Source organism: Pectinophora gossypiella, chromosome 27 (genome assembly GCF_024362695.1).
Source record: "Pectinophora gossypiella chromosome 27, ilPecGoss1.1, whole genome shotgun sequence".
Classification (NCBI taxonomy): domain Eukaryota; kingdom Metazoa; phylum Arthropoda; class Insecta; order Lepidoptera; family Gelechiidae; genus Pectinophora; species Pectinophora gossypiella.
This window is the reverse complement of record NC_065430.1, coordinates 5,825,606-5,841,946: the sequence shown is the minus strand read 5'-3', so window position 1 is coordinate 5,841,946 and position 16,341 is coordinate 5,825,606. Positions and strand designations below refer to the sequence as shown.

At 41.9% G+C, this 16,341-nt stretch overlaps 1 protein-coding gene across 1 annotated transcript; it reads left to right on the top strand.

The window, feature by feature from the left end:
- The first annotated feature begins 1,596 nt into the window (after positions 1–1,596).
- LOC126378835 (transferrin-like) lies at positions 1,597–16,278 on the top strand. Its single transcript, XM_050027266.1, has 15 exons — positions 1,597–1,763; positions 4,767–4,857; positions 5,832–5,968; positions 6,652–6,800; positions 7,009–7,150; positions 8,527–8,723; positions 9,134–9,276; positions 9,419–9,588; positions 10,141–10,381; positions 11,239–11,405; positions 12,120–12,262; positions 12,829–12,898; positions 14,161–14,274; positions 15,089–15,230; positions 15,879–16,278. The coding sequence occupies exons 1-15, from the start codon at positions 1,703–1,705 to the stop codon at positions 16,207–16,209; spliced, it is 2,298 nt and encodes a 765-aa protein (XP_049883223.1). The 5' UTR covers positions 1,597–1,702; the 3' UTR covers positions 16,210–16,278.
- The last annotated feature ends 63 nt before the right edge of the window (positions 16,279–16,341 follow it).

Sequence of the window (16,341 nt, the reverse complement as noted above, 5' to 3'; positions counted from 1 at the left end):
AATTTCAAAACGTTAAGTAAGTACACGAAAATATAATGAACATATCATATCCGGAGTTACTAACCAGCGATATCTGCATGATACATGCGTTTACTATGTTCGTTATCTTAAACAAATATAGGCGGTGATCGATACCACATTCGTGGAAGATAGCTGTTATAAAACTTATTAATTTGCAATGAAATATTGAATTTGCGAGTTTTGTAACATAAATAACAGCCCAGGTCTAGTGGTTAGAGCGTTGGGCTCACGATCTGGTCCCGGTTCGATTCCCGATGGGAACATCGAAATCACTTAGTGAGACTGTCCTTTGTTTGGTAAGGACATTGCAGGCTTGAATCACCTGATTGCAGAGGTCACATACCTCCGATAATGCATTTCTCGGGAATGTGGGTTTCCTCACGATGTTTTCCTTCACCGTTGAGCACGAACTATTTGATCCAAATATCAAGCAATAATTATTTCCATAAGTAAGTACATGCCTTTACCATCGCCGAACGAAGTAAATACTCCTTTGGCCAAAGCCCTATGGTCCTTTAAAAAGAAAGAAAAATGGCGGATATTTTTAAGAAGAAAATAAGAAAACAAATCAGTTGACGATCAGGAGCGAAAAGGATTGATCATGGTTGAACTACAGATAATTAATTAAGTATATTAGTCCTAGTACCTACTGATAATAGATAGATAATTTTTAATGTAAGTAAGTAAGTATGGAGCATACTCCACCACGCTGCTCCACTGCGGGTCGGTTGATTGAGGGGAGGCCTGTGCCCAGCAGTGGGACGTATATAGGCAGTTTATGTTTATGTAAGTAAGTAAGTATAATGAATGTTGAATGTCAGTACTTCTAAATGTGTATGAACTAATATGGTTTTTCTTTAATACAACAACACGAAGAGTTCTTATAAGTGCCACGTCAATGTCAAGATTGCAGATAAAATAAAATGTCTGATGATAAAATGCTAACTTCTGACGAATGCACTTCAGCAAATATTGTTATGATAATTATGATAACGCTTTATAAAAATAAACATCTTTATTTTTACAAGACTTTCCTGCTTTTAACATAACATATGCTGACGACTATATCCCAACTGGGGTAGCCAGTGTCTCAGAGGTAGATTCATTGCAAGGTGAACTAAGTACCCACACCTCACCGAGCTTTCTGTGCCGGGGCTTTTTTGCACCTTCTTTTCCTTGGCTATACAAGTTGTGAGAAGCTGCAGTAGTTTTAGGCGGATGAGATGTTCGTTATGTAAAAATTGACGATTTAAAGTGTAACTATGTTACCTACTGTATTATAATATTTCTTTTTTTAGATGAATGGCTTCGATGTGGCTCTTTTAATGCCCCAGTAAGCTTTTGTATCAATAAGCGAAAAAGCAATAACCAATCATAAATTATCAATACAACCGGACCTAACACGTTACCTTGCGGTACGCCGTCGCATGCAACACTCCTGTGCTTATCAACTTATCACTACACGTTATATCACCAAACTCTTTACTCTGAATTTCGAAACGAGATAAGCTAATGATAACAATTCCAACCGACACTGCTTTAAATAAAGTTGCCATATTGTGATAGTCAATCGAACGCGTTGGACGAATCTTATGTAAATTTTATATTATATTTCCAAGGCGTGGTCAGTCAGGAGGGCTGCAGGAGTGTATTAAGTTAAGAGCAGTGTTGTTTAGTGATCATGGCGTTAAGGAATATAGCTGTGTTGTTCTTAACAGTTGGCTTGGTAGCCGGACAAACTTGTAAGTAATTATGTTATGCAATATTTTTGTTATCTTCTTGCAAGATAATAATGATAATTGTTCTAGCGAACCTCGTTGCCGAAATGACCTACATATTAGACTGAATAGAAAATGTGCAATTTCTTTTTTTGACGTGACTTATTGTAGATTTGCCGCAGATGGCATTAAATACTTGGCCGGACAGATGGGGAGCGCTGAAGGCTCTCACCTGGTACAAAATTTAAGACAACAGGCCTGAGGGTGCCCAGTTGAGCGCGAACCTCGGCTCAGGGCGTCGTCTGACAGGAAGAATATTTGAAAGAACTAATCGACCCTAGTGGGTCGATAGCGATAAGCGCTGAATGAGGGAAATCGTCGACCACGCCGGCGGGGTCGGTATCCGGGTTCTAAAGTGTTTGGTATCGCGAGCTGTTTAGCCGCTTCTATGGCTAGAGTAATCGGGTGAAGAAAATGTGCGAAGAATGAGACATTTAACATTGGAATTCTGTCATTTTCTTTAGTATTTACCTATAGGCGTAACATATTCCCTTATAAATGCATAGCGAGGGACTTTGATAACAAAATTGTGACGAAAGGTTTTCGTGACAATTTTTGTAGAGAACAACCTCCGTGGACTAGTGGTTATAGAACGTTGGGCTCACGATCTGAAGGACCGGGTTCGATTCCCGATGGGGACATTGTGGAAATCACTATGTGAGACTTTTGTGATTTTTGGTACGGACATTGCAGGCTTGAGTCACCTGATTCTCCGAAAAAGTAAGATGATTCCGTGCTTCAGAGGGCACGTTAAGCCGTTGATCCCGGCGATTAGCCGTAAAAAGCAACCAACCCCTTTTGTTGATTGAGGAGAGGCCTGTGCCCAGCAGTGGGACGTATATAGCCTGTTTTTTTATGGAGATATCATTAGTACTTAATTTACGAGCAAAACAGCTGAGTCATTACAACCTGACGTCTTTCGGATAAGACAGACGTGCAGAATCTAAAAAACTTTACGGTTAACCACGATTTAAAAGTCCTTAACTATTTGGCCGGACAAATGGGAAGCGCTGAGGGCTCTCAACCTGAACAAAATTTAAGACAACAGCCCTGAGGGTGCAGTTGGGCGCGAACCTCGGCTCAGGGCGTCGTCTGAGAGGGTTATATTTCAAAGAACTAATCTACCCTAGTGGGTCGATAGCGATAAGCACTGAATGGGGATCCGCTCCCGGTAGCGACTCTCTGCTTTCAGCTTTCCCAATCATCTCATCATCATTATCCTATTTTTCACATCATCCGCTTACCTAACCTGAAGATTTGACAGGTCCGGTTTTTTACAGAAGCGACTGCCTGTCTGACAACAACCCGCGAAGGGATAACCAGCCCAGTACGGGTTAGGTCACATACCGAAAATGCATTTCTCGGGAATGTGGGTTTCCTCACGACGTTTTCCTTCACCGCTGAGCACGATAAATACGATAAATTTCAGCTTTCCCAATAACGGAAATAATCACTTAAAATAACTTACTGAATGATGATTCTTTGAATTTTATTTATAACATGAAGTCACACAATGAGTAATACGCTCAGATAAGCTTTAGTTATAATACTTATCTAGCTTATCTTTCTACTTCTATAGATTCAAAGTCATGTATAGTGGTAATCCATGATGGCTTTGTATTGAGAACACGTGAGTTTCTCCCAGCTCGGGCCCTAAACCACTGAATTCGATTTTGTGAGTTTCTATTCACAATTAGAACACATAATAACGGGTTCTTACCGCGTTTAAAGCAGGGATATGAGACTCCCGATATTTCGACACTGTTGCAAGTGCCATGATCACGGGATGACTGATGAGATTGGAGTGGAGTAGGTAGATCCTTATTTTTCTACGGGCAGACATATCTGTCTACCCTCTTTCTTTGCCGCTTGTTTATGTATTTGATATCGGAATGTTCGGAACCATCTGAATTTGCACCAAACTCACTACGACAAACCGCACTCTCTGTGTCCTCACGTTTTGTCACAACATTAAAAATTAAAAAAAAAACACACAGACAGGTCCAGTTTTTTACAGAAGCGACTGCCTGTCTGACCTTCAAACCCGCGAATGGAAAACCAGCCCAATACAGGTTAGGTCACATACCTCCGAAAATGAATTTCTCGGGAATGTGGGTTTTCTCACGATGTTTTCCTTCACCGCTGAGCATGTGATAATCATTTATGATCCAAACATGAATTCGGAAACAAATTCGACAACATTGGTCTAGGCCGGTGTTGGATTCGAACTGCGACCTCAAAGTGAGAGTCAAGCTTTCTACCAACTGGGCTATCACGGTTCTCACCCGGTACCGGTACGTTATTATTATTCACCGCAGTGTCCATATTTGCTTTGTCGATAAAGGGATTCTTATCGGCGGTGTAATAAAATAAATGTGGTCGGTATTTGTAACGATATACCTTCCTACTTATGTATATGTGTAGTCTGTGGAAGGTTATGTTCGCGAAAAAGGGCTCTGTTATCTTTTATGGGGGGCTAAAAATGCCACGCGGAAACCGTTCATCTGAAAAAAGGAATATTGCAATTTGACATTCTCTCTCTTTATTTAAGAGCTGCGCTCTTGTCGGTGGAGTAATCGCCTTCATTACTCCATGGATAGGGCGTGTAGAACGGTGGTTGGGGAATCGCCTTCCGTTCCGCAGTACACCGACCAATTTCTCAATCGGTGATGATCCCCATTCCTTTGAGGATTTTTACCCGTTGTGCTGACACTCCCTTTGAGGATTACATGGTCAGTTTCTTCTGCACCCTCTACAAAGTGGGCTGTCAGTTAGTCCTAAATTGAATAGATGTTCATTGAGTATATTGTGACCCGTAATGCTGCCCACTACTATTCGGAGGTCGTCACGGCTTAAGCGAAGCAGTCGGCGAGGTTTAACCTAGTATTAGTAACAGTTAAAAAAGCGATTGTTCCGCGATTTTTCCGTAGCCGGGTTTTAGTTTTTAATTTTGTATTTTTTTTCCAGACAGAGTATGCATCCCCACAACCGACAGGACACTCTGTAACAGCTTGGACCGGGACGGCAGCCAAGCCACATGCGAACCAGTGGAATCTCGGTAAAATAATTCTATCACACTTTCTTCTTCTATAGTGTGGGTTATGAGGTGGATTAACAACCTCTTCAACCCTGGTGTCAGGGTTACTATTCAGCCGCCAAAGGCCTTGACATGACTCTATGACTCCTGTAACGACTATTTACTTACATCGTAAGTAGTAACCGGGACCAACGGCTTGACAATCAGGTGATCAGCATGTAACGTCCTAATCAAACTAGGGATCACAAAGTGATTTTTGTGATATGTCCCCATCGGAGGGAAACCACTGCCGTATTTTTCCCTAAAAAGTAGCATGGAGAATGCTTGGTAGTCCACCTCACAACCCACACGATAGAAGAACATCATTAAACGGAAAAATGCTCGAGTCGGCCTCGGCTGAGCATTTTGGTATTGTAAGTTGATATTCACGTCCTCGACTTGAGGACTTTACTCACTGGAGTCGAGCATGTACTGCCAACATAATAATACGAAAATAATGACGTCATGCCGTCACTCAACCTCACTGGAGTAAACTCGAGATAAGGTTGAGGCGACATCTAAGAACACCAATTTTGAGCTTAGTTCGAGGTCTTGAGGTCTTCCTTAAGGTCATTTCAACTACGGATAGAGTCTTTTCTTTAATAACACAATCTCACTTGACGGTGAGTGAGGATGTGCTTCAGGGTGAATCACGCTTACCTAGCAAATGCTTATTCACCCAAGTCCATTTTTTTTTGACGTGACTTATTGCATACTTGCCGCAGATGGCATTAACTACTTGGCAAATGGGGAGCGCTGAAGGCTCTCACCCAAACACCCAAGTCAAGGGAGTCGACAAAAGTTTGAGTTAACACCTTAGAAAACCGGTGTGTGTTTGGTCTGGGCTTCGAGGAGTCAGTCAGTGAGTGGATCAGACAGGACATTTACAATACAATACAGAAACTCATTCATTGACATTTCTTTATGCTTACTTACCTATTTATTGATATTCTCAGAATTGACTGCGCGTTGCGTCTGGCTCGTGGGTCGGCTGATATCGGAGTGTTTACCGAGGAGGAGACGCTGGTGCTGGGTCAACAGCAGCCTAACAACAACCGCGTTATCGCCACCATCAGAGATGTCTCCAGAACTGGTCAGTATCATAAAATAAATATCAAAATGTCTGATGAGAACGGGAACCAATCTAGCAGTTCTTGTCCAATACTCTTCTCTTCTTTAAGTTTACATAATTTGTGTTACCTTTGTGAAGAGAAAATACAGATTTATTTTATTTTTTTCTCTTCTCTTTTTCTTTTTTTTCTTCTTATCTTGTTCTTGTGCTTGTGTTGTTGCAGGGTTGATGAGTTTGGTAATTCACCTCACAACCACAATAGAAGATGTTCTTGTCAAGTGTTGACGAGTGGTCCGGCGGTTGAGCGTTTTGCTCACGATCCGGAGGTCCCGGGTTCGAATCCCGGTGGAGACTAATCACTTTATGATCCCTAGTTTGGTTAGGACATCACCTGATTATCCAGAAGTAAAATAATCCGTGCTTCGGAAGGCACGTTAAGCTGTTGGTCCCGGTTACTATACTTACTTGAGTCACGTCAGGGGCCTTTGGCGGCTCAATAACAACCCTGACACCAGGCTTGATGAGGTTGGTCATCCACCTCACAGCCCACACGATAGAAGAAGCCTCTTCCTTTGGGGTTACAAGCGCACGTTATTAGGAGACCTGGAGACTCCAGCGCTCTGTCAATGTCATCCACTTAACGTAAGATCCTTGTGACCCTTGCGTGGACCCTGAGGATTTTAAAGCAATGTACCCTTTCACAGAACCGTACGCGTTTGAAGCAGTGGCCATTGTCTCCAATAGCCATTCGGGGGGTCTGGAAGGTCTACGAGGAGGTAGTTACTGCCACCCTGGCCTCGACCAGTCTGACCAGAGGTGGTCACCGCGAGTGCTCCGGACTCTTGAGCAGGCAGTGAGTATTATATATGTACATAGTGTTAGTTCCATCGTTGCGAATACTGAGGGGGATGATTCAGAGTTAATATCAAGTGAAGAGAATCTCATTTTTTTATGAATTTTCCGACAGGACATCAACTCAGCATCATCGTCATAGTCTATAACCTAAATGTTGTTTTCGTGCAATTCAAGTACTTAAGTATTTATTGGTTCTCGTACCCCAGGTGGCCCGAACCAACCGCTGCACGGACCCGCCGCCAGGCCGGACCTCTGAGGAGCTGGAGGTGGACCAGCTCAGCCAATTCTTCTCGGCCGCCTGTCGCCCCGGACCCTGGAGCGTCAACGCCACAGTCGATGCTAACCTTAGTAAGATTCATTCTTTGTTTTTTTTTTAATAAAATAGGCTCGCGTTTGACCGCAATCTCATTTGATTGTAAGTGACAATGTGGTCTAGGTTAGATCACACTTGTACCTAGCAAATGCCCATTCACTCTAGCCTTGAAGACACCCAGATTATAACGAATTGGAACCACCGACGCACCTACTCACATTTTAATGTCTTCTCCGTTGTTGAGTTGTGACTTTGTGTATGACCCGATGTAATATAAGTAGGCATACTATACAGGGTGTTAGTGACATCGTAACGAAAACTTTGAGGGATGATTTAGGCCATGATTCTGAGTTGATATCAAGTGGAATTTTCCGTCGCAAAAGTATGGAACGGAAAATAATTTAAATAAGCTGTAAAATTTTCATGACTTCACCGACAGGAAATTCCACTTGATATCGACTCAGAATCATGGTCTGAATTATCCCCTTCAGTATTCGTTACAGTGTCACTAACACCCATACCTACTTGTATGGCTACTGTATGTACTTGTATGGGGTGTAAGTGACATTGTAACGAATACTGAGAGGGATGATTCAGCTGATTATTCTGAGTTAATATCAAGTGGAATTCTCCATCGCAAAAGTATACAATTGAAAATAATTCAAAAAAACTAAAAAAAATAACATTAATTTTGCGACGGAAAATTCCACTTGATATTAACTCAGAATCATGGTCTGAATCATCCCTCTGAGTATTCGTTACGATGTCACTAACACCCTGTATATGTCGTGGCCAGATCTTAGAATTGATCATTTCAAGATGTGTTCGACAATGTCATGAAATAGGCAACTTAAGTTGACCATATAGTTGAAACGTCAACGTTTAATGAAATTTCAATCAACGTTTGGCCATATCGTTAATACAGGCGGTGTCCTTGTTAATAAAAATGCGAATAGTCGTATAATTTCTTAGTAGGTACTTACTTACTTAAGTACCAAATTATTTACCTAATCAATACTATCGATATGGAAAATTGTATAATTACATTGATTCATCGATTATAATATCAATCAAGTTTTAATTATAATCGACATCAGCGCCACTACCGATGGATAATGTTACTAATTTTAATGTTATTATAATGTTATTTTTAAGTCGTAAGACCGAATGTTCTTTTAAAATCCAAAACCCATTGTTCAACTATTGTGTCTGGAAATCTCGGCGTTAAGAGGACAATTTTGTCTTAAATTGAGTTAAAGGTAGTTTTTTTTATATCAGATGGTAATTTTTTGAAATATGACCATTTCATGCAATGATCACGCACATAATTCAAAGAGTTGGCCACGAAATATATATTATGTTTAAAGTAAAATAAGCTTATCAAATAACATTCCTCAACTATCTTTCACAGAACAGCAGTTCCCCTCACTCTGTTCCCTCTGCGGGCCCACCAATGCCTCTTGCGCGGCGTACACCCTCGACATGGGGGTCAGCGTGGCCGGAGCCTCCAACACCAACAGGCACATCCAGGCTCTGGAGTGCATGAGGACCAACGGCAACGGGAGCTTCGCCTACGTCGCCTGGCAACATGCGCAGGAGTTCTTCACCGTTAGTACAACACTTAACGCTGTCAAGGACTGAACGTCTAATGACGTTCCGATTCCAAGGTGTCATACTACCCATTATGAACCATCAATGACCCATGGTCCCTGCCCGTGAAAGGGTTAACGTAGCTAACAATGCAGTGAAGTAAAAAGGGGCTCTCGCCCAGAATCGAACAGACAGTACGGAAAAGAAAGAGGAAAAATATTTGAAAGAATTAATCGACTCTAGTGGGTCGATAGCGATAAGCGCTGATTAAGGGGAAATCGTCGACCATGCCGGCGGGGTCGGTATCGGGGTCCTGAAGTGTTTGGTGTCGCTGATTGGCTGCCTCTATGGCTTGGACACGATGACATCCTGCGCTCTGGCCCACCTTTCAGCTCTGAAGCAACTAAGTTTTTCAACATTGTTGACAGGCCCGCAACCCAGACATTGCGACCGCGTATGCGGTGCTCTGCCCCGATGGCTCCACACAGACCCTCACGTCTGAAGTGATCAACAACCGCACCGCTCCCTGCGCCTTCGTCCGACAACCTTGGAGCACCATCGTCGCTTCCACGTAAGACAATTTAGAGCATACTTAAACAAATTTAACGCCTATGGTGAGCTGGCCCACAAACAGGTCTCTCTCTCATCCGGAAGTCGCTATAACCTGAGTCAACAGCTAGTTCCCTTTATTAAACCTCATGTTCTTCTGCCAGTGCCACTGCAGCAGAGGTCCAGCAGAACCTGCGGGCGTGGTGGCCCAACGGCGCTAACCCCTCGGACAACTCCTGGCAGGCCACCCTGTTCAACGGCATCGTCGGCGGCGCCAGCGCCAGGGTCTTCTTCGAGGACAGTCTGCCCAGTCCTGCCAACTACACTTCACCAAGTGCGTTCAGTTTTTTTTTTTACATGACAAACAATACGAAGGAGAAAGCCGATTGAGGTCGCAGGTTAGAATCCAGGCCTAAACCAATGATTGTCGAAGTTATTTTCGAATTCATGTTTGGATTTTAAATGATTATCACGCGCTCAGCGGTAAAGGAAATCATCGTGAGGAAACCCAAATTCCCGAGAAATGCATTTTCGGAGATATGTGACCTAACTGGTGTCAGGGTTATTATTGAGCCGCCATAGGTCCCTGACATGACTCATGTAACGACTACTTATTTACATCAGTAAGTAGTAACCGGGATCATCTTACTTTTGGACAATCAAATGATCAGCCTGTAATGTCCTAACTGAACTAGGGATCACAAAATGATTTTTGTGATTTATCCGCACCGGGATTCGGACCCGGGACCTCCGGATCGTGAGCACAACGCTCAACCACTGGACCACGGCACTTTAGATAAATTAATAACTCATTGGTGCAAGGGATTAGAACCGGCGTACTATCTTTCGAAGACCCTTTCCCCAACCAAGAATCTTCTTCCACCAGTCCGCACGATTCCTGCTATCGACGCGACCGCCACGTGTCTGCCTGCGCGCCGCTGGTGCACCATATCCACCCTGGAACAGACCAAATGCTCCTGGGTTAGAGCATCAGCGTATTCCCTGGGCTTGGAGCCACCGATCTCCTGCCAGCAGCGTCCGAACATCTTGGAATGTTTGAATGACATCAGAGAAGACCGCGCTGACTTCGTGACTTCCAAGTCCAACTACGGATACCTTGCTAGGCAGTAAGTACCTAATAGAATTGAGTAATTTCCTAGGTCAAATATACATTATGAAATTCTGGTTACTTACATAATAAATAACGACAGATCTAAAGGTAGCAAAAAACGTTTACTTTTTTCTATTTACTTAACTTACTTATTTATGAATTTTAATAAACAAAAATGTAAATTATATGTATTGTGTCTATTGTTGTATGTATTATATATATGTAGGAATAGTAGCTGAGGAGCTCGGTGGCGCAGCGGTAAACGCGCTCGGTCTGCGATTGTTGAAGTTAAGCAACTTTCGCAAAGGCCGGTCATAGGATGGGTGACCACAAAAAAAAAGTTTTCATCTCGAGCTCCTCCGTGCTTCGGATGGCACGTTAAGCCGTTGGTCCCGGCTGCATTAGCAGTCGTTAATAACCATCAATCCGCACTGGGCCCGCGTGATGGTTTAAGGCCCGATCTCCCTATCCATCCATAGGGAAGGCCCGTGTCCCAGCAGTGGGGACGCTAATGGGCTGATGATGATGAGGAATAGTAGCTCGAATGAAACGTAACGTAAAGGTGTGTGAAAGAGAGATATTTCTTTTTTTTCTGTAAGTACACTTTGTGCCTTTCCACTTTTATTGACCTCTCTCACCATGCGGGGTTGGCTGGAAGAGTTCTCTTTCAGAGATAAGTCCAACTTTTGTACCTATTTTTGTTTTCTTGTTTAATTTAAAACTGTTTGGTACAGTACTACAGTGCGTCATTATGCCGCTGCTTTTTTCTGACGCGCGGCGAAAAACTCGTAGTGCGCGCCTGGCCTTAAGTAGCCAACTTATGAGCTTAGTAAGTTAAAAAATAATAAAAATAAACACGTCTTCAACCCTCAGGCATTACCAGCTGTCGCCAGTGAAGTTGGTGCAGAACTCCAGGAGTTCATCCAGCGCGTTCTCCCGCGTCGCCGCCTTCGTCAAGGAGTCATCAGCTCAGAACAATGTCACCCGCTTCGAGAACCTTCGAGGGACTAAGGCGTGCTTCCCGGAGTATGGTGGCATTGGTGAGTGTCAGAATCGTCGTCCGTGCTTCGGAAGGCACGTTAAGCCGTTGGTCCCGGTTACTACTTACTTACTATATAAGTTAGTAGTCGCTAGAGAGAAAACGAAAACCTTTATTCTTCAATATTACTAACTACTTAAATAATTATGTTTTTTTTTTTTGGAAATCATCATAAAATCAAAACAAAAAGTATAACTCTTGAGATTCGCCCAATCCCGTCAATCTTGAATGGGATCTCGTCAATTATATGCTTCTTTAGCGATTGATCCCGAAAAATTAGACGATATCTCAAAAAAAAAATGTAAGTAAGTAGTTCTAAAATGTTGTTTGTTTAAATGTAAGTAGTTCTGTGCAATAAAGTATATTTGATTTGATTTGATCTCGCGAGAACGAGTTAGCACTCGCATTCTTTTACTTTTTGCATATTCCCTCGCCTTATGGTTGTCTGGAAGAAATGGCTTTAAGCTATGAGGCAGCCATTTGTCATGTACTTAACTAGTTAAGTGTCTTTTGTAACTATTTCCGTTTATTTTGATGTATTAAAGTACTTATTGCTGTTTAGCTACAAGGCCGCCTATTGTGCTTATGTTTTATTTGTATGTTATGTCCTTTATATATGTTGTTGTGCAATAAAGTATTATTGATTGATTGATTGTTTATACTTATTGGTATCACAAGAACATTCTCCATGTAACCATATCATTCTCCTTAACAGCGTACGTAGCGTTCGTGCGTACTGCGCAGGAGCGCGGGATCATCAGCCCGTCAGAGTGCGACTACGCACGCGCGGTGGGTGAATTCTTCGACGGCGCCTGCGCCCCCGGCGCGCTCGACGCCGCACATGCGCTCTCGCAGTCGGTACGTTACGCCATCTTTCTTTACAGCTGCTCTTATCAAAATGTAACTCGGAACATGAACCCGCAACATAACATTACGCGTGTATCCCCAAAGGGGTAGACATAGGTGTCTAGTAAATTCAATTTAAAAAAAAAACTATATTCAGTAGGTAACATAGTTACACTTTGAATCGTCAATTTTTACATAACGAACGTCTCATCCGCCTAAAACTACTGCAGCTTCTCACAACCTGTATAGCCGGGGAAAAGAATCTGCAAGAAAAACCTCGGCACAGGGCCTTGGACGTTCTTTAAAAAAATAAACATAAAATATTATTATACAATTGAGTAACTTAGCTGCCTAATATCAGTTAATCCCATGCATTCATATCTTATAAATAATCACTACTTAACCTTATAATAACTCAGTATTCGATACGTCACTAACGCCCTGTATAAATCTATACAGTTGGCTCGACCATTACAGACGGGCGTAAGTAGAATTTAATGGTTTAGAGCCTAAATCGGTACTCACAACCCTTAAATACGTAAAAAACTTTATTACTTAAGTGTCATTTTCTATTGCAGTCTTTCAATGCGACCACCCTGTGCACAGCCTGTAGGCCCACTGTAACAATCGTCGGAAACTACTCTGATTGTAAGTATTAAGTATATTAAAAACTATTCCATGCTTGTCACGGTTTGGTAAGTAGTCGTTACTTGAGCCATGTTAGACGCCTTTGGTGGCTCAACTTTGTCAACAGGATTAGGTCTATAGATGTAAAATAACCGATTTAAAACGTTTTAAACCAAATGCCGTTTTAAACCCCAAATAAAATGTTGAAAACTCGCCTACAATAATAAAAGAACTGTTTTAAACTTCATTATTATGTGCAATTTTTGGTCACTTGACGTCATGTGTTTCGTATTATTAGTTTATAGAATATAAATAGAAAGTACCTACAGAACTAAACACGCTAAGTATTATTAATTATCAATAACAGTATACTTATTACACATTCAATTCTTTACACAGTTTATAGGGGTTGTACTCCGTTATATCCCTAACTCGGTAAAATCAAGAAAATGTAGTTAAGTATAATTAAGAAAAACATAGTCATCAACAGCAGCCGTTTTAACCTCGTAACGCCCGGATTTCCAGACACAATAGTTAAACAATGGGATTTGGATTTTAAAAGGCATCTGGGCCTTGCCACCTTAAACCGAAATAAATGGTTGATTTCGGTTTTAAACGGATTGGTTTAAATGGTTTTAAACCGACCTTACATCTATAGTTAGGTCACCTCGTCAGGCGAAATTGTGGTCATCGCGTGAACCTACTTTTTTATCGTCATCTCCCTAGCGTTATCCCGTTTTCAGAGTCCGCTTACGTAACCTAAGCAGAAGCTAGAATAAGGGTTACTACGTAAAGGTTGCCTGGAAGAGATTGCTACTTAGCAATAAGGCCGCCTATTGTACTAATTCTATTTCTCTTTTGTTTTGTATTTTGTTTTTTCCTGTTTGTGCAATAAAGTATTTGTTATGTCATGTTATGTTATGTTACGTCTGGAGCTTTGACAGGTCCAGTTTTTTACAGAAGTCACGCCTGTCTGACCTTCCAATCCAACCCGCGAAGGCAAAACCAGCCCAATACAGGTTAGGTCACATACCGAAAATGCATTTCTCGGGAATGTGGGTTTCCTCACGATGTTTTCCTTCACCTCTGATCACGATAAATACGATAAATTTCAGCTTTCCCAATAACGGAAATAAACATTTAAATACTTAATGAAAAATGATTCTTTACATTTTATTCATAACATGAAGTCCATAAAATGAGTAATACGCTCAGATAAGCTTTAGAAATCGTCGACCACGCCGGCGGGGTCGGTATAATTTAAATGTTGTATGTATTTGCAGTCACGTGTACGTGGGACTACAGCACCAACTTGTACTATGGTAACAACGGCACGCTGTCCTGCCTGGCGGACCCCACCACCAGCGTCGCCTTCCTGCAGGTGCAGAACATTCAAGGTAACGCGAACTATGTCACAACATGACTAAATGTGCTGAGCGCTATAAGCTTCACTTCCATCGACATACCACATTTATGACAATAAATTTTCATTTCATTTCACTTCATTACACTTCTTTTCACTTCTTTTCACTTCTTTTCACTTCATTTCACTTCATTTCACTTCACTTCATTTCATTTCTACCTTTGTATTGTGATGGAAAATTCTATTTGATATTAACTCAGAATAATGAGCTGAATCATCCCCCTCAGTATTCGTTACGATGTCACTTTACCCCGTACAAGTTCCTCGTAAAGAGAATTCATGAAAAGTTTAACCTTCTTGGTGGTACGACCTCGGTGGTTCAGTGGTTTTGAGCGTTGAGCTCACGTTCCGGAGGCCCCGGGTTCATACCCGGTGTATCACAAAAATCATTTTGTGATCCCTAGTTTGCTTAGGACATTACAGGCTGATCACCTGATTGTCCGAATGTAAGATGATCCGTGCTTCGGAAGGCACGTTAAGCCGTTGGTCCCGGTTACTACTTATTGAGGGGTTAAAATGGCCACATCGACATTTGTTTGCATTGCGCACTTACTGTTATATGCGCAAATGTCAAATTGCAATATTGCTTTCTTAGATGAATTGCTTCGATGTGGCCATTTTAACCCCCCTGATGTAAGTTAGTAGTCCTTACATGAGCCATGTCAAAAGTTAAACGGTTTTTTTTTATTATTTTCTGTTTCGATACGACGGAAAATTCCCCTTGATATCAACTCAGATTCGTGGTCTGAATCATCCCCCTCAGTATTTGGTATGTCCTCTTTCCACAGCACACCTAAACCAGCTGGGTCTGGACGGAAGCCAGTTCAGAGCGCTCTGCCGCAACAACACGCTTGCTGCCACCACCGGGGTGAACGTTGATAACAACTGTCTGCTGGCGTATGTCGTCGACGCTGAGGTTGTCACTAGAAGGTGAGTCCATTATATTCTTTCAAATTCAAATATACTTTATTGCGCCAAAATAAAAGAAAATAGTTACAAATGACAGTTCCAGTATTCTTCTTCTTCTTCTTCTAGAAGACCAGGGGGGCTAAATTGGCCACATCGAAGCAATTCATCTAAGAAAGCGATATTGCTATTTGACATTTGTTTGCATTGCGCACTTACTTTTATATGCGCAAATGTCAAATTGCAATATTGCTTTCTTAGATGAATTATAATACAGAAAGTGTATTATACTTAATTCATCTAAGACTTACTGTAATACAAACTGGATTTAAAAAAAAAAGAAAGGAAAACATGAAACAGTAGGACTAGGGCCCTGTGCTGGGAGGTTTTCTGGCCACGTCTTTCCCTCAGCGTTACAGATTCCGATGCGGTAGTAGTTTTACAGCTAGTTACATAATAATGTATTAATTAAATAAATTTTTGACGTTCAAAAAGCGCTGACTATGTAAGCCAATTTTGAAAAATTAATACTTTTGAATTTTGAATTTGAATTTTGTGTCTGGAAGCGCCTGGATGCGTAAATCTGAGGATAGAGCTTCGTGGCGCGCCTTGGGGAGGCTTATGTCCAGCAGTCAACTGCAATGAGCTAATGATGATCATACCTCTTTTCAGAAACGACCCCCTCACTAACGCTCTAGCCATCCTATTGGAGAATCTGGACCTCTACTTCGGTTACATCGCGGAATCCGGCGCGCAGCTGATCAACTTGGAAATCTTCTCACCCTTCGATGGAGTCAGCGACTTGCTCTTCAAGGACACGGCAATAGGCCTCACTGAGCCCTCAGCAACGTCATCCAATGAGCCCGCGAGGAACTATATGGAGTTATTCCAGCATTTGGAGTCGTGTACCGGAGCCGCCGCCCCCGGAATTGCCACTAAGAATTTCTACTCTATATTTACTATTGTTTTGATGTCTTTATTCACGCGTTTCGTTGTGTACTAAAGAGTTAAAAAGTGGTAATTAGCTACTTGACAGTGTTGGGTAAAGTATTTTAAAAAATACAGACGCTTAAATTTTATACCTCTTAACGTATTTTATTTTCTCGAAAAAGCTTCAATATAATAGAAAAGAAAC

Coding starts and splice junctions, on each gene's coding strand:
- LOC126378835 (XM_050027266.1), top strand. CDS start 1,703: ATGGCGTTAAGGAATATAGCTGTGTTGTTCTTAACAGTTGGCTTGGTA. Junction 11,406..12,119: donor CCCGGAGTATGGTGGCATTG/GTGAGTGTCAGA, acceptor TCTCCTTAACAG/CGTACGTAGCGTTCGTGCGT. Junction 15,231..15,878: donor GCTGAGGTTGTCACTAGAAG/GTGAGTCCATTA, acceptor ACCTCTTTTCAG/AAACGACCCCCTCACTAACG.